Source organism: Orcinus orca, chromosome 19 (genome assembly GCF_937001465.1).
Source record: "Orcinus orca chromosome 19, mOrcOrc1.1, whole genome shotgun sequence".
Taxonomy (NCBI): domain Eukaryota; kingdom Metazoa; phylum Chordata; class Mammalia; order Artiodactyla; family Delphinidae; genus Orcinus; species Orcinus orca.
Window position 1 is genome coordinate 18472984 of NC_064577.1, and position 21209 is coordinate 18494192.

A 21209-nucleotide genomic window follows, 5' to 3' on the forward strand; every position below is an offset into this window, starting at 1 on the left:
CACAAAGGTGACAATTCAGGTGGATTAACATCTAAACTGGCTCCTGGACCCACCTGTGTGTGTTGGGGAAGGGGTGGGGCGTCTCCACACCAACAAGCAGTTGGTCACCAGCAGGGTATCTAAGAATCCAACTAAATTCTGACACCGTCCACCCAGAGTCCACAGGCTAACCCCCTCCCCCGACTTCAGACGCAAGTCCGGGTCGTCACCTGTGCTTGTGAACAACTGGCTGTAAATCACAGGTTCCCCAGGACTCCCTCCCTCGGGTTCAATTTGTTAGCTAGAGTGGCTCACAGATTACTAGATCACCGGTTTATAAAAGGCTGTAACTCGGGAACAGCCAGATGGAAGAGGCACAGGGCAAGGTGTGTGGGAAGAGGCCAGGCGCCACTGCCCCAGCACCGGCCCAAATCCCATCCTTTGGGATGCTGATGGCGGCTTCATTACAGAGGCACAACTGATTCCATCACTGGCCACTGATTCACCTTCCAATCCCTCTCCCCTCCCTGGAGGTCAGGGCTAAGGCTGAAGGTTCCAACCCTCTAATCACAAGGTTGGCTCCACCTGCAGCCAGCCCGTCCTTAGGTGCCGTCCAAGTCACCTCATTAACATAACAAAAGACACTTAAAATCACTCCCAACACTTAGGAAATTCCAAGGATTTGGGAAACTATGAATAAAGACCAAATATTTTTCGTCATCTGAATGACCAAATACGTATTTCTTATAAAACACAATACTGCAATACCCAATTAAATGATGTCTGAGTCCACACTTAGTTTCAAATTTTAATCTAATAATATTTAGCAGAACCAGGTGAAGATAAACTCAAAGAAGAATAAGTTAACAACAGAAAATGTCTAGGGCCAATGAAAAAGTTTTCAGGTATGAAAACAGCACTGCAGAAAGGAACCAGAGAACACTCAGAATCCTGCAATGGGAAGTCACAAGCCGAATCTAAAGAACAGCTAATCCAGTTTCTGAAGAACAGTAAAAGGCTGCAGATATGGCACCTCCCAACACACGCAAGAACTGACCACACAACGTCTGAAAAAGAACAAACTTCAAACACCTAATGCCGGGTGAGAAGAACCAGAGAACAGACCTAGGGACCAGTAACTAAAAGCAACCTGCACAAGTAAAGACTCAGGAGAGATGATACCAAAAAATGTGGAAATGGTGATGAACTAGATCAAAGGAAATTTTGCAAACAGCTCAGCTGCAAGTAAATGTTTACACAAAGGACTTGAAAAAGAGGTTCCCTCAGATAATCTTCTGTAACACAATTATTAGACACCCAAATGAAAGGGTTCAGACGGGTTTACCAGCAAAGGTATTCACACCAAATACCTTTCCTTCCATATCATCAAAGTTTCAGAAAACTTACAAATGGGATAGAGAATGTAAAGACTATGTTACCAAGTAACAGTATGACCAATTACTGAAGAGACAGTTTACATAAAACAACGCAAATAAAAATACCTACTGAAATAATATCTGAAGGTAAAAGTGAAAAAAAATGTTTTTCTTCAGGTAGAAATCCAAAGTTATTACTTTGGCCTAGTTATATACAAAAGGTAATGATAATAATTTTCTTAAAATCAAATTAGTAGTTTTAAATAGACCACCTTACAAATTTATTTTCAAAAAATATAGATGAAAATTATTTTTATAAATGTAGAAAGTATATATAAGTTTATGGATAAATATAACCAATATAAAAAAGCAAAACGTAACATGGCACCAAACAAATGCCACATGTAAAGATACCATATTTCTCCATTAAAAGGAAATGTTGAAACGAAAAAATATATCTCACTATGAGCACTCTTTTTAGAATGCTGAGCAAGAGCTTATAAAATCAGCAGCAGTTTAAGATCCACACTATTGGGAGATAATGTAATGGACAAAGGTCCAGATAAAGACAGACAAACCACTGTGCTCTCTTCACTTACTAACAAAATAACAAAGGTCCAAGGAGATAAGCAATTTGTAACAGACTGAGAATATACAGATGCACTAAAATCCATGTTCTTGGAGAACATTTAAAAAAAAATATTTAACAAAAAACAATGTATAAATTAATTATTCCAATTCTGGAAACTGTATGTTTCAAACGTGACTACTGAATCATATTTCTGGAATGTGTGTTAATAATTCTCTTTAGATATTTCTACATTAAAAGCATGCTCTTTTTACATTTTACAATTAGAAAATATGTTCAACACTATAACTCAAAAGTAAAAGAATAAAGTGACAATTCTAGTAGAAAATTACCCCTGATATCTGTAATGGAAATTAAACTAGAATGGCAGAAAAGATAGTAAAGCTTCTTAGAAAGAATAACTGATGAGGTAAAATTTTAGCTGTAATATTTTGTCACTGTTAAGAAGAAAATACATTTTAAATTCGTAGCACACTCAAATCATACTAACAAAAATATGAAGAAAAATTTTAAACAATATACTTCTCTAAAAATAGGACCAAGGGAGAAATAGACTCCATAATAAAACCTTTAGCACACTGCCAAGTTAAAAGTTCATACCTTTAGTAAAGTACCAAAAAGAGTTCCTCTTCTAACTAATAACAATTAAAACATGGTTCCTTGAAATATTAATATAAACACTGTTAGAAATTAGACAAGAACAAATCAGATAACCTAATAACAGCTGAGAAATAAATTGGGATCGTTTATACAGAGCTTCCCCCAAAGGATTACTGGAATCTGAAGGGGAGGGAAGCATACTTATTTCTTCAAACTTTAGTTGTAACTAGTTCTTTTCCACAAATTATTCCTAGGAGAAAAAGATGAGCTACCTAAAATCAGTCTATGAAACAAACAAGATTCATCACAGAAATCTGTGCTCAAAATATAAGCAAACTGAATTCTCAAATGCACAAAGGATAAATGCACCAAGCAGTTTTTGCTCCAGGAATACCAAGAATGGCTCAATCTACTTAACGCATCAGTGTATCAAAGTAGGCTTGCATAAAGGCAGACTAAAAGGAGCTTGGTAAGTTACTGGAACAATTATATGCACTCAGAAAAACAGGAATAGGGCCTCCCCATCAGTAAGAAAAAGAGCATCTCGAATTTAAGAAAACGTGAGCACAGGCATCTAGTTCCCCCACCCACCACCAATAATAATCTAGGAAAGTCTACAGGGTCTCTGAACCTAAAGGTATTTGCCACCCATGTTCGAGGAACATCCTAGAATTTCTGCTAAGCTGAATCTCATTACCTAACCGATTACCCCATCGGCACTTCCTGAGACCACTAATGGCACCAGTGGAAGGAGTTTTTGGTTCCAGTAACATGACTGATAATCTGAAAACCCTTCTGGTTCAAATATTAGATAGATTATAACGAATATCCTTTTACATACACAGCTAGCTGAGTTCCCGAGAGAAGGAAATCCCAAGGGCCAGAAATTAGAAATAAGCTAAAACCCAAAGTGGAAAGCATGTGTGTTGATGCAGGAGAAGCCCAGTTCTGGTTGGTTCTGTGGGTGGCCTGAGTGTCTCTGAATCCAGAATTGGATTCTTCACCTTGTGCAGAACAGAGAACTAGATGTGAAGCCCCTGCATAAAACCAGGATGTTCCCCAGAGGCTGCAAGAGAACCCTGAATGGCCAAGCTGGGATCTAGAAGGGAACAATGACTGCACGGAAAGCTGTATCACAGGCCTGTGCACACGCAGTGTGATGTCTAAATCTATATCATCCATTTAGGCTCGGACCCGAGTGCCCGGAAGAAACAAACAAAACCAGCCTGGAGACTCATTTCTCGAACCCCGCTGAAGATGAATTTGTAACCCCAAGTATGTAAGCATGAAGATGCATCAGAAATGGAAATGAGCAGACAATAAAAAGGAGGTCTTCCCCTCAAGATAACTGAGTGATCCCAGACTATAAACTAAGTAGGGCCAAATGCTGACTCAGACGTCAGGTATGCTCCACCTCGGGGCCTTGCACTGGCCCCTCCTCTGCCTGTAACTTGCCTCCCTCAGCGATGACCACTTGGCTTACTCCCTCCCATCCTCCAGGCTTCTTACCAGTCGGGCCTTTCCCGACCCCTCTATAAAATACTGTACTGCCCCACATCTCCCCTAAATACATATTTCCTCATAAACTTATCTGTGTAGCCCTTTATCATCTTTGGATATGTTATTAAGTTAGTGATCGTCTTTATTGTGTGTTTTTCCTTCACTAGAAATTGAGGAGGTGTCTTTCAGGCTTTATTTACAGCTGTACCTCAGTGCCTAGTCATACGCCTGGCATGTCACAGGCATTCAATCAGTTCTTTCTTGACTGACTGGTTGAATGAATGAACATATATAAAAAGAAATGACTAGAAACATGAAGGTACTGAACTAAATATGGAAGATACAATAAAACTAAAAGTTTCAATTACAGAAGTAACAACACAACACTGCATATATCTATGAAAGTTCAGTACAGAGATGTCATTACAAACCAGTGAGAATCGGATGCACTAATAAAACAGTCCTGGGCTAAAATCCGTGCTTGAGGGAGGAAAGAATCATATCATTACCTCACACCATGTTACAAATAAATTCCACGTAATTGAAGACTAAATGTAAAAAAGCCAAATATTTAGAAGACACTATCTTTCTGACCTTAGAAGAGTGAAGGATTTTATTAAACAAGACTCAGAAAACACAAACTATAAAGGAAAATATCAAAAGATTCTATTACATTCAGTAGAATTAATCAATCTCTGTCAAATGCCCTAGAGTGCAAAGACAAGGTCACAAAGATATAATGTAACCAACAAAATAGACGCTCAAAAAAAGATGCTCAAAGACATTAAGCTGAGAACTCTTTACAAATCATTCAGAAAAAGACAACCCTTCCAAAAAATAAGCAAAGGGGATAAAGAGACAGTTTTCAGAACAGGAAATCTGAATGGCCAATAAATACATGAAAAGATGTTCTGTATCTCACTAGTAATCAGAGAAACATGCACTGAAGCCACAATGACACTCCATCAGATCCACCAGATCATCCAAAAATTTAAGTCCAATAATAACAAAGATATAGAGCAACAAGAATGCTAACACACTGCCACTGAAAATGTACACCAGTAAAAGCACTGATAAGCGATTTGGTCATGTCTAGTATTTGCACCCCAGCAATTCCACTCCTAGGTGTACCCCTAGGGAACATCATGCATGTGTGCACAGAGACACAGGTCCAAGCATTATTTTCTACAGCAACACAGGTAGAACCTACATGTCCATCAACAGGAGAAGTGAGTACAGGCCCACAATGGGGTGTCAGGGCCACCTCTAGCTGTATCCCTCCTTTCCAGGATGGAAAAAAAGCACAACCTCACCCCGCACCCCCACCCCAGGGACTAAGTAAAGTCATCCCTTCTGGACAGACAGACAGCGTGGCAAGCGAACAGGGCCTTTATGTTAAAAAACCCTGATGCTTTAAGTATCAATGTGGATAAATCTCTGCAATATGATAAGTGAAAAATAAACTGCAGAAACAATTGTACAGTATGATGCCATTCATAAAAAGTTTAAAAACATATTAGTCCATAAAAAGTTTAAAAACAGGGCTTCCCTCCCGGGTGGCGCAGTGGTTGAGAGTCCGCCTGCCGATGCAGGGGACACGGGTTCGTACCCCGGTCCGGGAAGATCCCACATGCTGCGGAGTGGCTGGGCCCGTGAGCCATGGCCGCTGAGCCTGCGCATCCGGAGCCTGTGCTCCGCAACGGGAGAGGCCACAACAGTGAGAGGCCTGCGTACCGCAAAAAAAAAAAAAGTTTAAAAACAATAAACATATTGTTTATTGATGTATACAAGTGTAATAAACAGGCATAAGAATGATAAAGACCAAAACCAAGTAAATAGATGGTTTACCTGCTACTTACATCAAGCAGGAGTACACAGGGGTTTACACTCCCCCCCCGCCCCAATCATCACCTGAAGCACATATGGTAAAATACTTAGACTTGACAAAGCTACGGGGAAAGTGTACAGGTGTTTGTTAAAGTCTCCACTCTTTATTTTTGCTTGAAATCGTAAACAAAACAAAACAAAAAAAACGCACAAGAAGAAAAGGACAGAACTGACTTTTCTGAATAAGTCAATAATATGGAATACACACTGGAAAAATTCCCAAAATACAGACAAGAACCTGAGAGGAGAGAATAAATTTATACTACAGAACAGAGAAGAAAGAGTCCAACATACAGGTAAACGACACTCCTGAATAAAAAACCACAGCAAGGCAGAACTGTAGCAATAATCAAAGGTGCACTACAGAAGCTCAAGAGAACTGGATCTTAAAATGAAGGGTCACCACAGACCAAGCAAATTCATAGAGACCAACCCCCTAACCTTATGCTAAAGAGCTTCTGACACCTACAAAGTAACCAGGCAGGAGAAAACAGGTTATTTACAAAAGAAGGCAGGGCTTCCCTGGTGGTGCAGTGGTTAAGAATCCACCTGCCAGTGCAGGGGACATGGGTTTGAGCCCTAGTCCAGGAAGATCCCACATGCCGCAGAGCAACTAAGCCCGTGCGCCACAACTACTGAGCCTGCGAGCCACAGCTGAGCCCGCATACCACTGCTACTGAATCCCACACACCTAGAGCCTCTGCTCTGCAACAAGAGAAACCACGACAATGGGAAGCCCGTGCACCACAACGAAGAATAGCCCCCGCTCGCGGCAAATAGAGAAAGCCTGTGTGCAGCAACGAAGACTCAACACAGCCAAAAATAAATAAATTTATATATATACAAAAGAGAAGGCAAATAAGTTGGCCTCAGAATTCTGTGCAAAAAGTCCGACTAGAGGGACTTCCCTGGTGGCGCAGTGGTTGAGAGTCCGCCTGCCGATGTGGGGGACACGGGCTCGTGCCCCGGTCTGGGAGGATCCCACATGCCGCGGAGCAGCTGGGCCCGTGGGCCATGGCCACTGAGCCTGCGCGTCCGGAGCCTGTGCTCCGCAACAGAGAGGCTGCAGCAGTGAGAGGCCTGCGTACCGCAAAAAAAAAAAAAAAGTCCCACTAGATCTAAAATTCCAGATCACAGAGAAAAAACAAGTGGGGAGAGGTAGGAGAATGTTAAATTGTAGTCACCTCATCTTACAGAAGACACTGAAAACAGAATTTTTTTTCTGAGTCAAATACGTCTTTTAGAAATTTTTAGGTTACCCTTTAATAGAATTGGAGACCATAGATGTACCTTCCTTTCAAAATATAAATGGAGGTTTAGTGAGAAAATCGTCCCTATAAGAGGGACTTGAAGGGACTTCCCTGGTGGCGCAGTGGTTAAGAATCCTCCTGCCAATGCAGAGGACATGGGCTCGAGCCCTGGTCCAGGAAGATCCCACATGCCGTGGAGCAACTAAGCCCGTGCGCCACAACTACTGAGCCTGTGCTCTAGAGCCTGTGTGCCATAACTACTGAGCCCGTGTGCTGCAACTACTGAAGCCCATGCGCCTAGAGCCCATGCTCTGCGACAAGAGAAGCCACTGCAATGAGAAGCCTGCGCACCGCAACAAAGAGTAGCCCCCACTTGCCACAACTACAGAAAGCCCGTGCACAGCAACGAAGACCCAACGCGGCCAAAAATAAATAAATAAATTTATTTTTTAAAAAAAGAGGGACTTGAAAATATAAGAAATAACAAAAATGGAAAGCTTTTAATGTAAAAAATTAGACCAAATATCACTTTCAATTCTAACTTTAAATAGGTTTTAAGATTCTCTACCACAAGACAACAATACTCAGATTAGGTTAAAAAAATCCAAACACAGCCTTCTACAAAACACATACTGAAAACAAAATTACTCAGAAAGTTTAAGAGTAAGATACAGTCAACAATGTAAAACTAAAGTTTGTGACAAATACCTTAAGTAGGAAAAAAAGAATCACTTTGCTGATGAAAGAATAATTCACAATGAAGATATATATATCTGGGGCTCTAAACAGCATAGAAGTATGTATAAAGAAAAAACTCACAAAAACAAAAGTTCTGTCTAGAACTAGACAGAAATAGAAGACCTGAACGGCACTGTAAACCAACTAGACCTGACAGATGTCTACAGAGCACGTCTCCCAGCGGCTAAGGGACATACTCTTCTCAAATGCATACGCAGCAATCCCCGGAATAAGCCACGGACCAGGCCATGAAACAAGTCTCAGTAAAATGTAAAAGGGCTGAAATCATACAAAGCATGTTCTTTGACCATAATGGAATGAACTTAAAAATCAACAACAGAAGGAAATTTTGGAAATTCACAAATATATGGAAATTAATCAACACACTCCAAAATATCCAAAAGATCAGAGAAGAAATCACAAGAAAAATTTTAAAATATTTTGAGATACATGAAAATAAAAACACAACATACCAAAATTTATGGGATGCAGCTAACACAGTAGAGGGAAATGTATAGCTTGTAAATGCCTACACTAGGAAAGATCTTGAATCAACAACCTAATCTTCTACCTAAGAAACTAGAAGAAGAGCAAATAAACCCCACAGCAAGCAGGAGAGATACAAGAGATCAGAGTGGAAATAAGGGAGGTAGAAAACAACAAAAAAATTAGAGAAAATGAAACCAAAAGGTGGCTCTTTGACAAGGTCAACAAAATCGACAAAAAACAGGAGAAACTATGAATAAAAGAGTCAGGGAGTCCCTTCATAATTAAGATTGGTAAACACAGAGGCGCTAAACCATTTAAGAAACTAGGTTAGCAGATGCACCACAGTCCAGCAGACTCCTTCCAAGCCCTCACTGAGCCCCCGTCTCAATCCTAGAGCATGGAATCCCCATAACAACGCTGTAAGGCACATTCTGTTCTTTTATTGTACGGATGAGGAAACTGAGGAGGGGATAAGTAACCTGTCTAGTCCCACTGCTGTTCTAAGTGAAAAGCCAGAATTCCAACCAGGCGCCAGACTTCAGGCACTCCTGAAACCAAATATGCCACCAGAAATACTTCAACTCTCCAGAAGTGTTTTACTTAAACTATGAAAATGAATGAAACTCTCATCTCAAGGAGAGGAGGAAGGAATCAGTGGGAAAACTCTCTTTGAAAAAGGAAATAAATCCACGAAATTAACAACTGGGAAAGGAATATGATCCTGAATACATAACAGAATATCGTTAAGTTATGCTTTACAAATATAATTCCTAAGTAAGTTTCTTCCAGGAAAATACAGGTCTCCAAAATTCTTTCACCCACGCATTCACTTATTCAACAGGTATTTATTTAAGCTGTGGTCTTGGCACTGTCCTAGGTACTGAAATCAACTCAAGAAAATGGAAGAAACTTAAATGTATAAGTAACCGAAGAAAGAAGAACAAAAGCTGCCAGAGAATCAACTCTAAAGGAGATCTGAGCCACGTGGTTTCGTAGATCCTACAACTTCCAAGGACTAGATCACTCCATGTAATACCCCACACCTATTCCAGAAAACACAGAGAGCATGCCAGTTCATTTTATCACATTAATACAATCCTGTGATGAGAAGCTCAAGAAATACACTATGGATCTCACAAAACAAAATAAATGTGGAAGTCTAAATAAAACGTGAGCATCAACTATTACCCAGCAGCACACCGAGCAATTAACCAGTTACCGGCAAGCCTGACATGCTCCACACGTAATAATACATCTGCTCACACAGTCTTGCACCAAATCAGATACAAGACAAAGTTGTCCAGCACCGCTGTTACTTAATGTTCTGAGGTTATGGCCAATGAACTACATTTAGTAAGGGGAGGGAGGAGGGACACAGAAGTACAACTATCTGAAAAAAGACAATTATCATGACCTCCCAAATCTCTAATTATATATCTGGAAATAGTGTGAATATCAACTCAAAAGCAAATAGTTTAGTAAGGTGCCCATTTAGAATCAAATGTAACAAAACAGCTGTCAGATCTACCTGAAAAGATCTGTAAGGAGAAGCAGACCACGTCCCTGAATGGGAAGATGGCGGCGTGATGAGAGCAGAGCTGCCGTTGGTCTCAGCCACTGTCCTCACATGATTCAAGCAGACGGGATTCCGAACCTCTGTTAGGAATGGATCCTGATCAGTTTTAGCCAATCATGCTAATGCCACTTCTCTTGCCAAGGACTGGGTTAGAAATGCCACGTAACCCGATCTGGCCAGCAGGGAGCAAGCGTAAATCTAGGCGGGGACTTCCAGGAAAAATTACCTTGATTCTAAGAGAAACACGCAAGAAGTGGACACTGTCACTTCTGGATGAGATTCCTGGGATCTGACGGTCACTTTTCAACCACAAGGAAAGTGTGAAGTGAAAGCCAGCACACTGAGAGTGTCAGTGAGGATGGATAGGGAGACCACATCCCTCAGGACCTCCGTGAGCCATAAAGCCCCGCCCCCTTTCACTAAACCGCCAGTCACATGACATAACAGTGTCCTCACGGCTACACTTAATTTAGTTGAAATTTTTTCAACTAAAAATTTTTAAATTAAACACTTAATTTAGTTGAAATTTTTTGCTATTTGTAGTCAAATGCTAACTTATTCCGAAGGCAACCTCCCCAAACTAATTTATAAACATAACACAAATTTAACAATTCATTCTCAAAGTACTTTGGGGAGCGAACAAAAAGAGCTAAAATTCACATGAAAAATATCTAAAATTCATATGGAAATTGAGTGAAAACCAAATGGGAAAAATTTTTGCAAAAGAAGTATGTGTGAGACCAGTATCACCATGTAACTCAAATGATATCACCTAATTCAGACAACATATACTGTTATGAGTCATCAGATGAATAAATCAGAATGGAAAACCTTAAAAGAGACCCAAGTATATATTAATTAACGTAAGCACATAATGATGATAGATTATTATCTTTAAGAAAGCAGTTACCAGGGACTTCCCCAGTGGCACAGTGGTTAAGAACCCGCCTGCCAATGTAGGGAACACAGGTTCGAGCCCTGGTCTAGGAAGATCCCACATGCCGCTGAGCAACTAAGCCCGTGCGCCACAACTACTGAGTCTGCGCTCTAGAGCCCGCGAGCCACAGCTACTGAAGCCTGTGTGCCTAGAGCCCATGCTCTGCAACAAGAGAAGCCACCGCAATGAGAAGCCTGCGCACCACAACGAAGAGGAGCCCCCGCTCACCGCAACTAGAGAAAGCCCACGCGCAGCAACGAAGACCCAACGCAGCCAAAAATAAATAAATAAATTTATAAAAAAAAAAGAGAGCCAATTTAAAAAAAAATCAGGTTACAAAGAAGTCATGTAAGTGTGACTCCTCATTTGCTTATTAAAATGTAAATAGCTAGAGGAAAACAAGCCTAGAAAGACATACACCAAAAAATAAACAGGAATTCTTTTTTTTTTTTTTTGCGGTACGCGGGCCTCTCACTGTTGTGGCCTCTCCCGTTGCGGAGCACAGGCTCCGGACGCGCAGGCTCAGCGGCCATGGCTCACGGGCCCAGCCGCTCCGCAGCATGTGGGATCTTCCCGGACCGGGGCACGAACCCGAGTCCCCTGCATCGGCAGGCGGACTCTCAACCACTGCGCCACCAGGGAAGCCCTAAACAGGAGTTCTTAATACAATTATGAGTGATCTTTATTTTCTTCTTAATGCTGTCTGAAACTTTCTTCAACACCCTTGTATTGCTTTTGGAGTCAGAAAAGACTGCTTTATACTCTGAAGCAACTGTCTACAGTCAATGTATAAATGAAACATAGCAAGGATGTGGATAGTTCAAAAGTGACTTATTTGACAGCTAGAACTTGTTTTTACATCTTTTGTGAATTTCTTCACAGCACTTCCATACTGCACTGACATTTGTCAGTGTCTGCTGGGCCTTTTGCCCTTTTTCTCAGCAATTATTACTGAGCCTCTATTATGTAGCAGGCACTACTCTAGGTCCTAGGGATTTAGCAGTGAACAAAACAGATGAAGGCTCTTTCCCTCTTTGATAGGGAAGACAGACGCTTGAACAAAAATTAACTTCAGTAGCTCAAGCACACAACACACACACACCTACTTCCCAGGGTGACAAAGCAGAGGAGGAGAGAGGTTCAGAATGCGCACAGGTGGGAAGACTGGCTGGCAGGCTGGCCTCCTGAGCAGAGGCCTGGGTGAAGGCCACTGGCCATGGAGACAAGAGCAGGCACGGGGCCCCGAGGCGGCACTGAGCTGGGAACGTACGACAGCGAGAAAAGAGCCGGGTGGCAAAGGTGGAAGGATGGTGTCAAACAGGTGGGGGGGTGGGGGGGGCAGTAAATCCTCTGAGGGAATGAAGGGAAGCATGATAAGCTGTGGGGAGATGACTACAGGAGTCCAGGCAAGAAGCAATGACAGCCTGGACCAGAGCGGTAGGGCAAGAGGCTGAGACGGCTGTGACGTGGATGCATTTTGATGGCTGATTCAGTACAACTTGCTGGTGAATGACACGTAGGGAATGAGGAAGAAATCACAGCTGCTGCTTAGGTTCTTGGCCAAAGCACCGGGTGCATGGTGGTACCATTTACGAAACGGGCTGCCTCGCGAGAAACCAGCTTGTGAGGGGCAGAGACCAAGTGGCCCATCTCAGCGGGGAGGGGCGCTACAGGGGTAGGGAGTGAGAGGCACAAAATAAGCCACAAGGACACACTGTACAACTGTACAACATGGGGAACATATAGCAAATATCTTATAATAACTACAAATGGAGTATAACCTTTGAAAACTGTGAATCACTATACTGTACGCCTGTAACATAATATTAGACATTAACTATATGTCAACAAAAAAAAAGTTAAATCAATGCAGGAAAAAAAAAAGAGAGACCCATTTCAAACACATTAAGTGTGAGGTAACCATTAAGCATTCAGGTCAGGGTGTCAGGTAGACCATCTAACCCATGAGCCTGCAGCTCACATACAGGCTGGGGCTGAAGATGTAAAACTGGTATTTAAAGGTATGGGACTAACTGCTGTCTCCTAGGGTGTGAGGGCAGAGAGAAAAGGCAAGTGGGCCGAAGACAGTCCTGAGGCCCGCTACCTTTACAGGGGACCCGGGGAGGGCAAGGGACCAGTGAGGTGTCCCAGAACCAAGCGAATGAAGGGTTTCCAGTAGGAGACAGTGACCACCTGGGTTGAGCTGCTAGTAAGTAGAGCTGGTAAGATAAGGATTGAGAACTGGTGACCTTAATAAGGGGGGCTTCAGTGGAGTATGAAGGAGGAAAACTGAGTTATGTTCAAGGGAGAACTGGAAGACCCATGACTACAGAAAACTCTTTGAAGCCATATGTACTGCTTTAGGGACAACAGAGTTGGCCGCTGTATCTCTAGCATCATGCTAGCTCTAGGCAAAGAGGAAGTGTGAAATCAGGGCTACTGAATGAATGTCAAATCTGAAAATTCCCAATACTTCAACCCACATTAAGAAACCCGAATGCATATGAAAAGATGCTCAACATCATTAGAGAAATGCACATCAAAACTACAATGAGGTACCTACCAACTCACACCAGTCAGAATGGCCATCGTTAAAAAGTCTACAAATAAATGCTGGAGAGGGTGTGGGAAAAGGGAACCCTCCTACAATGTTGGTGGGAATGTAAGTTGGTGCAGCCATTGTGGAGAACAGTATGGAGGTTCCTCAGAAAACTAAAAACAGAGCTGCCGTATGATCCAGCAAGCCCACTCCTGGGCATGTATGCAGATAAAACTCTAATTCAGAAAGACACACGCACCCCTCTGTTCATAGCACTATTCACAATAGCCAAGACACGGAAACAACCTAAATGTCCATTGACAGATGCATGGATAAAGGAGATGTGGTACATATACACAATGGAACACTACTCACCCATAAAAAAGAATGAAATAACGCCATTTGCAGCAACATGAATGGACCTAGAGATCATCATACTAAATGAAGTCAGTCAGAAAGAGAAAGACAAATATCATATGATACCACTTATATGTGGGATCTAAAATCTGACACAAATGAACTCATCTGTGAAACAGAAACAGACTCCTGGTTGCCAAGGAGAGGGGGTTGGGGGGAGGGACGGACTGGGAGTGTGGGGCTAGCAGATGCAAACTATTACATTCAGATGGATAAACAACAAGGTCCTACTGTAGAGCACAGCAAACTATACCCAATCTCCTGGGATAAACCATAATGGAAAAGAATATTAAGAAAGAATGTCTATATGTGTAAAACTGAGTCACTTTGCTGTACAGCAGAAATTAACACAACATTGTAAATCAACGATACAAAGGAAGGGAGGGAGGGAGGGGGGAGGGAAGGAGGGGGAGAGGGAGGGGGGGAGAGAGGGGGAGAGGGAGGGAGAGAGGGAGGGAGGGGGAGAGGGAGGGAGGGAGGGAGGGAGGGGGAGAGAGGGGGGGGGAGGGAGGGAGGGAGGAACCCGAATGGCTGAGAGCCAGTGTCCCGCCCACCCCATTCTGTTCCCAGCATGACTCTTCATGCTCTTCCCTCCGCGATGAGGACAGACAGACAAAACATGAGCTTCACTTCCTTTCTCATAGCTGGTGGACATTGGGGACCAAAGGTACTTAATTAGCATTGTGACTGGTAGCTGAACCAAGAGACAAGAGAAAAAACTTCCCTTTCTGCTCCCCAATTTTCCAGAGATGATATATAATAAAAATCAACAGATATATTATGAAGATGTTACCACAGGGTTAAAAAAAAACAACCACCACCAGTGGTCAAGTCATTTAAAGAAAATATCTAATTCTAAACACTGAGACCTTAGAAACAGCCACAGCTTCCAAAATGAGTAACTTTCCCCCCAATTCAGATACCTTTCTGCTTCCTTTACCACAGCTGAAGAGTGAAGCTCTTTGTGGCAAAAAAGGCAACTGTCCAAAAAATAGTCAGGTTTCCCTACCTGACAAAGTGTCTTCTGATAATTCCTTTTCTCTCTCAATTTTTTCCTCTAGAGTTGAAATGCAGAATTCATAACCAGCAAGAGCCAGCTCCTGTCTGTAAAGCAAAGAGCACCAATCAGCTGCACACCTTTCACAAAGTGCTCTTCTGTCCTCATCTCTCCAGCTCAGGTTTACATTGTCAAGTGCAAGATGGGAAGAGGGAATTTTGTTTAAAGTCTCTAAGAGGTGTCAATCTGCCCTTTCTCAAGTTTGGGTTTTTCTTGGTCACCTAATTAACGTTAACTTAAGACAGAGTTTCAATAACCGACATGACCAGCCGTTCCCTCACCTCCCACTAACACAGTTCAGAGGGGTCAGCTCCTCCACGTGTGAGGAGGTTACCCCTGCTCAAAGTGATACACTACCAACGGAGGCGAGGGCCCCGGCAGTGAGGATTCTAACTGCTGACCTCACTCAGTTTCTGGAGGTCTGTTAGCTCTACACTTCTCCCAAGCTGCAGGTCTTTGATGCAAGTTTCTTTTACAGAAAGGGAACTCCTAGCTAGGGCACTAGAAGGCATTTAGCCCCACTCTCAGGACCTCAGTCAACTGGAGAGGACACCCAGGCAGCAGGGAGACTGACTCTGGACAGAACAAGCGTCATCTGCTGGTTTCTACAGAGATGCACAGAAACATGACATAAACTCCGTCTCCGTCCACAAGCTCAGCCCTGGTTTCCGCTCTTCCATTTTGGCTCCTAGCTTCTCACCACAGGTGGCACTACCAAGCTCACCTCTTCTCCTCTCGTGCTGTGCCAGATGACCCCACTGTTCTGCTGTTCTCAGAAGAACCAAACCTTGGCAGGAGGGACCCTATCCGATCAGGGCACGGAACGGGGGAGGCTGCCCACAAGGCATCCTGAGTCACAGCAAAATGTCTACCAACGACCCCTCCCAACTTGTATCAGCCTTTCTCAGCCTCAGGGCCTGGCCCTGGTCTCATGCGTTTCTTAACAAATCAAAATGAAAAAACACTTTTGAGTAACTTGCAGGCGAACTACTAGTGGGTACTACCTCGTAGGAGGCCACGGGCGTGCCTTACCCTCCGCCGTCACTATCTCTGGGCTGCTTCTTGCCCTGGGAGCTCACGCCCCACCCGTAGCTAGTCCTGTTGCCCAACCAAATGCCAGGAGACGGACTGGGTCCCGCTGAGAATGAAGGAGCTGCTGACTAGAGCAATTCCAAACTTCTGGTACCCAACTTCTGCAGCAACGATAAAGCAAAGGAAAAGCCAGGCTTACTCAGGTCTTTCCTTAAATTTACCCCAAAATATAACTCTCTAGAGGAGCTGTCTGCTTACATCCTAGGGTTTCTTCTTTGAACCCCACCTAGAGAAGGAAGGTACCAGGCCTCTCTCATCCGTGGCACACACCCGGATTGTCCCCAAAGCCCCTCCTGCGCACCCGCAGACTCCTCCTTCTTTGTAACAACTCAGGCTCATCTAACACTTTAACTCAGCACTGCCTTCTGGTCCCACCTGCAGGTCTCTCCTCCACTCCTGGGTATTGCTTCCTGAAACCTAGCTACCAGATCATCTCTATGGGCTTTAAAAGCTGCCCGCTGAGCTAGCCACTAAGACATTCCCACAGCAACTCTCTCATCATTTAACTTCCTGGTTTGTTGATCCCTAAACCAGCAAAATACATTATCCCCAGCAGCCTTTACAGTGCCCCCTCCTCTCCTAGGAAAAGCTAAGCTAAGGTTCTAAGTACAACTTCCCTTCCCAGTTCAAGCAGGAACAGAAAACTTGCCTAGACTTGTCACGGTGCAGCCAAAGGTACGAGGGCCGCATGTCCTGCTCAGCAGGCTAATGGAAACAGCAGGGGCAAGCCCAGAAAAGACTCAAGATTTCAAAGGTGAGGGACGGAGCACTATGAGTGTGACACCTAAGTTCTGGAGACCCAGGTGATTAGTAGGTAAATGAAAAGTAAGCAACATCCCAGGGCCAACGTTTTGCCCACAGCCCTACTCTTTGGCTGCCTCCACGCCTAGATTCTGACTATACTTACCTATTCTGAGCAGCATAAATAGTGGCCAGCTTTACAGAGATTTCTATTATTGCATTGTCTTCCTGTTGGGAAAAGAAAAATGAAGGAAATTCATAACAAGTAAAATTTCCTCAAGGGGTATTTCAGATCAACTTCTAGACTGACTCTGACCTGAAAGCCATAGTCTTTAGACTTTTGGAGGAATCAGGCAACTGTGAATTCCTCAGATACCATGCTCTTGCGTGAATGAAAGACTGGCAAATTTTATACCAGTCTTAGGGAAAAAGAATTCCAACTCTTTGGCCAAAGCACACGTGGGAGCTGGATGGAGTTTACAGGAAGTAAGACTTTTGAAAACTGCTTCAGCTAGGGAGCAATCCTACGTCACGTCCTTACCTGTTGCATGCCCCCTCCAAGCAGGTAACTCATTGTTGCTTTAAAAAGTTTTTCCGCCTAAAAGCACAAGGAAAAGATTTTTGTTTTATTTGGGTCCCCTATCCAGATGACCCTGGATTCTAAGCACTAGTCTTATGTACCATTCCTTGGAAAACACAACACACACACACACACACACACACACGCTTACACTCACATATACAAAGAAAAAGGTAACCTTGTGGTGGGAAAACAGACTAAAATACCAGGACTGCACATCCTCTGGGCACCTTGAAAACTATTCTGTGATGAGTAGAAACCAACTTCAGAAATTAACTTCCCTTCCAAACCCACTGTGGCAGAAACTGGAAACTACCCCCTAATATTCGCCCTCCTCTCCATCTCTTTAGTTAGACTCTCCTCAATTTTTACCAGGTCAAGCCTCCTTTGCAGTTAGGTGTGGTCACATGATGAAGCTGTGGCCAAGAGATGCATGCAGAACACATGTGAACAATCTCTAAATCACACTTTATAAGGAAGCTGCTTGCCCTCCATCCTCTCCTTCTTCCTTCCTGTAGGCTGGAGGTGAGCCAGCTCTCTTACGCAGATGAGGACCTACCTTAGAAGGAACCTGGGCTTCTGGGCCACTTCATGGAGCAGAGGTACCTACCCATCTTCAGGGCTTAGCTACCTCTGGATTAATGCATTAAAGGGAAATATGCTTCCTTCTTATTTGAGTCACTCTATTTTGGGGTCTCTTTGTTACAGCAGCTTAGCCTGTACCCTTACTAACAGAGGTTCCTTCAGGCTAGCCCTTCACAAATTCATGACATTACAAAGTGATTTACTTACATTTTCAAGCTGACCCCGTATAAATGCTAAGTTGGCCATCTGAAAATTAATTACAAGTTGTTTTTCAGTTTAGAGCATTGTATTCCTACTTACTTCAAAACGTTTAAGCTAAAGACTCCCCTTTGCTGTCACCCTCTAGCTAAAAAAATAGTGCAGAGAAAAGTATGTCACTGATCTGCCAGTAGCAAAGTACAGCAATGGTGTGAGAACAAATACGCGAACAGACTTTGACGATGACAAACCAAATCTAGATCCACTCTTCACTGAAGAAACAAATATTAATGATATTCATTTCTTTTTTGTCTGGGATTGAGGCGTCTTGTGACACCCCAAGAGTAATAAAAATTGAAACCAAAAGAAAACTTAGTAAAAACAAAAAGCAAAGAGCTTCAGGGCCTGCTGCAGGTCAGGAACATGAATCAGGTGCCTAACCACCCTTCTCCTGCATCCACCCTTAATCATCAATGGCTCAGACTGGCGAGAGGAGTTACCAAATCGTAAGTGTAAGTGATGGCCTTCTTGTTATCACTCTTATAGGCAAGACGAAGAGCATCATGCAAAATTAGCTCTGCCTCTGCTGGCTCATCTTTCATGATGCACAACTGAAAAGAGAAAACAAAGAAAATAACAGAAAATGAAATATAAAGAAAGCAGATGCCTGTGCTACCACACGGAAGTGGGTACAGCTATATATCCCAACACACAGAAGGAAGTTATTCATTCATTCGTCACATACTGACTGAACTCCTACTATGCACCAGGCATTATGTCTACAATGGTGACAGGGAGTTCAGCCTCCCCTGCAGCTCTGTTTGGCCACATGACAAAACTCTGGCCAACAGATGCAGGCAGCAGGAATGTAAGCAATTTTTATCAAATCTTATAAGGAAGCTGCTGGGCCTACATCCTCTTTCTCTCTTCCTGCAGGCTGGAAGTGACCTTGTAGGACAAGTAAGCTTAATGACAACTAATGATAAAAGCTAGGAAGAAAAGCAACAGAAAGGAACAATAAGGGGTCCCCCCTCAATGGGAGTCAGAGAAGCCTTCCAAGGAAGTGACAGTTAAACTGAGGTAAGAAGGAAGAGAAAGAGTCAACCAAATAAGGAATTGTGAGGAAAATGACCCAAACAGAGAGTAGGGAACGAGCAAAGGCCCTACAGGCTGAAGAAAATCGTTCTTCAAAAACCAGTCAAGGGCTTCCCTGGCGGCGCAGTGGTTAAGAATCCGCCTGAAAATGCAGGGGACACGGGTTCGAGCCCTGGTCCGGGAAAATCCCACATGCCACGGAGCAACTAAGTCCGTGTGCCACAACTACTGAAGCCCGCGTGCCTAGAGTCTGTGCTCCGCAACAAGAGAAGCCACCACAATGAGAAGCCCGCGCACCACAACAGAGAGTAGCCCCCGCTCGCCGCAGCTAGAGAAAGCCCGCGCAGCAACGAAGACCCAGCATAGTCAAAAATAAATAAATAAATAAATAAAATAAAAAGAACTAATTAATTCCTTCTAAAAAAAAAAGAAAAATGAAAGGCAACAGATGTGAAGGGAGGATGGTGAGCCTGACGATAACTGCCAAATAGGTAGGCAACGTAGGGTGGATCGTGTAGGGTCTCAGGCCACAGCAGGGAGCTTGGGTTCTATCACAAATGCTGTGGGAAGTCATTCAAGGTTTATGGGCAAGGAAGTGATACGATCCGATTTACATTTAAAAAATCACTCTGGGGGCTTCCCTGGTGGTGCAGTGGTTGAGAGTCCTCCTGCCAATGCAGGGGACACGGGTTCGTGCCCCGGTCCGGGAGGATCCCACGTGCCGCGGAGCGGCTGGGCCCGTGAGCCATGGCCGCTGAGCCTGCGCGTCCGGATCTGTGCTCCAAAACGGGAGAGGCCACAGCAGTGAGAGGCCCGCGTACCGCAAAAAAAAAAAAAAAAAAAAAAAAAAAAAAATCACTCTGGCTGCTGCATGAAGACTGGGTGGCAGGGGGCCAATAGGGCAGACCAGACTTGGAGTTAGGAGGCTGCAGCAGCGTGGCCAGGGTGACAGCAGGAGAGACAGAGAAAAGGGGGCAGATTTGAGAAATATTTTGGATTTGGTGGCAAAATCCAAAAAGGATCTGTTGCTGGACTCTAAGTATATCAGGAGGTGGTAGTTAGGGACCACAAGTTTTAAAAATGACTATGAAGCGTCCAGGCTGGAAAACTAGATAGGTAGCAGTAAACAAGAGACGGTGAAGGGAGGTGTCCGGGGGGCACTTAAGATCAGGGGTTAGTCTGGGGCAGGTGAAGCCTCAAAGAGGAGCTGGCACATCGGCACACCCCGCCGTCTGCGGGCATCAGTGTGGACGTTGCTGGCCAGGTGGCGGCAGTCAGCCCAATGGAACAGACGCGATAACCCGGGGAGGGGGAGAGAGAGAAGGACCAAACCGCGCACGGCCCACATTAAGCTGCACCATCAGGACGCCACACGTGTGCACAATTCTCCCGGCCGGCGCTCTCACCCCCAACGCTGGCTAACTCCGCTGCCCCCGGCGCCGCCTCCACCTGCACTGGAGACGCCGGGCCTCCGTCCACCGGTGTCACCGTCACTGCAGGCCCTCACCTTGGCTCGCTTCAGCAGCTGGATGATCTCGGCCTCGGCGTCCCCGGCCGCCGCCCCGCCCGCGCCCGCGCCCTGCCGCTCCCGCTCCTGCTCCTGCTCCGCCGGGGCGGGCCTCGAGGACCAGGCGAGCGCTGCGGGAAGGGGCGCTGAGGTCACCGCGCCCGGCCCGGCCCGCCCGGCCCGCCCAGCCCGCGGGCCCGCGCCCCTCACCTGCCAGCAGCGGCAGCAGGCCCGGGCCCAGGCCTCGCGGCGCCTCTCGGCACGGCGGCACGTCCGCCGCGGGCGCTCGGCCTCCCGCCGGACCCGGCAGCAGGCGCGCCGGGCAGCCCCGGCCCCGCCGCCCCGCCACCCGCAGGAGACGTAGAGCCAGGCCCGCGCCCAGGATCCGGTGCATGGCCATCCGCGTCCTCTGCGGACTGCGGTCCGGGGCCCGGAAGTCCCGCCCCGGAAGTCCCGCCACCAGCGTCGAGCGCCCGC

At 44.7% G+C, this 21209-nt stretch overlaps 1 protein-coding gene across 5 annotated transcripts in view; it reads right to left on the reverse strand.

Annotated features, from left to right (window-relative positions):
- TTC19 (tetratricopeptide repeat domain 19) overlaps positions 1–21174 on the reverse strand; it is a 38463-nt gene extending 17289 nt beyond the window's left edge. For 2 of the 5 annotated variants that reach the window (XR_004481814.2, XM_012532108.3), the window contains exons 1-7: positions 20943–21149; positions 20733–20863; positions 18631–18741; positions 18140–18178; positions 17309–17365; positions 16934–16995; positions 14887–14981 (exon numbers count right to left, since the gene is read on the reverse strand). Coding sequence is in view for 4 of the 5 variants with exons in the window: in XM_012532108.3 (XP_012387562.1) it covers positions 14887–14981; positions 16934–16995; positions 17309–17365; positions 18140–18178; positions 18631–18741; positions 20733–20863; positions 20943–21132 (685 nt within the window). In the remaining variant the exon portion in view is untranslated. Of the gene's footprint in view, positions 1–14886; positions 14982–16933; positions 16996–17308; positions 17366–18139; positions 18179–18630; positions 18742–20631; positions 20864–20942 lie in introns of those variants that run through there. The other 3 variants (XM_033422811.2, XM_012532110.3, XM_033422812.2) reach the window with 3 other exon arrangements.
- Positions 21175–21209: the final 35 nt, after the last annotated feature.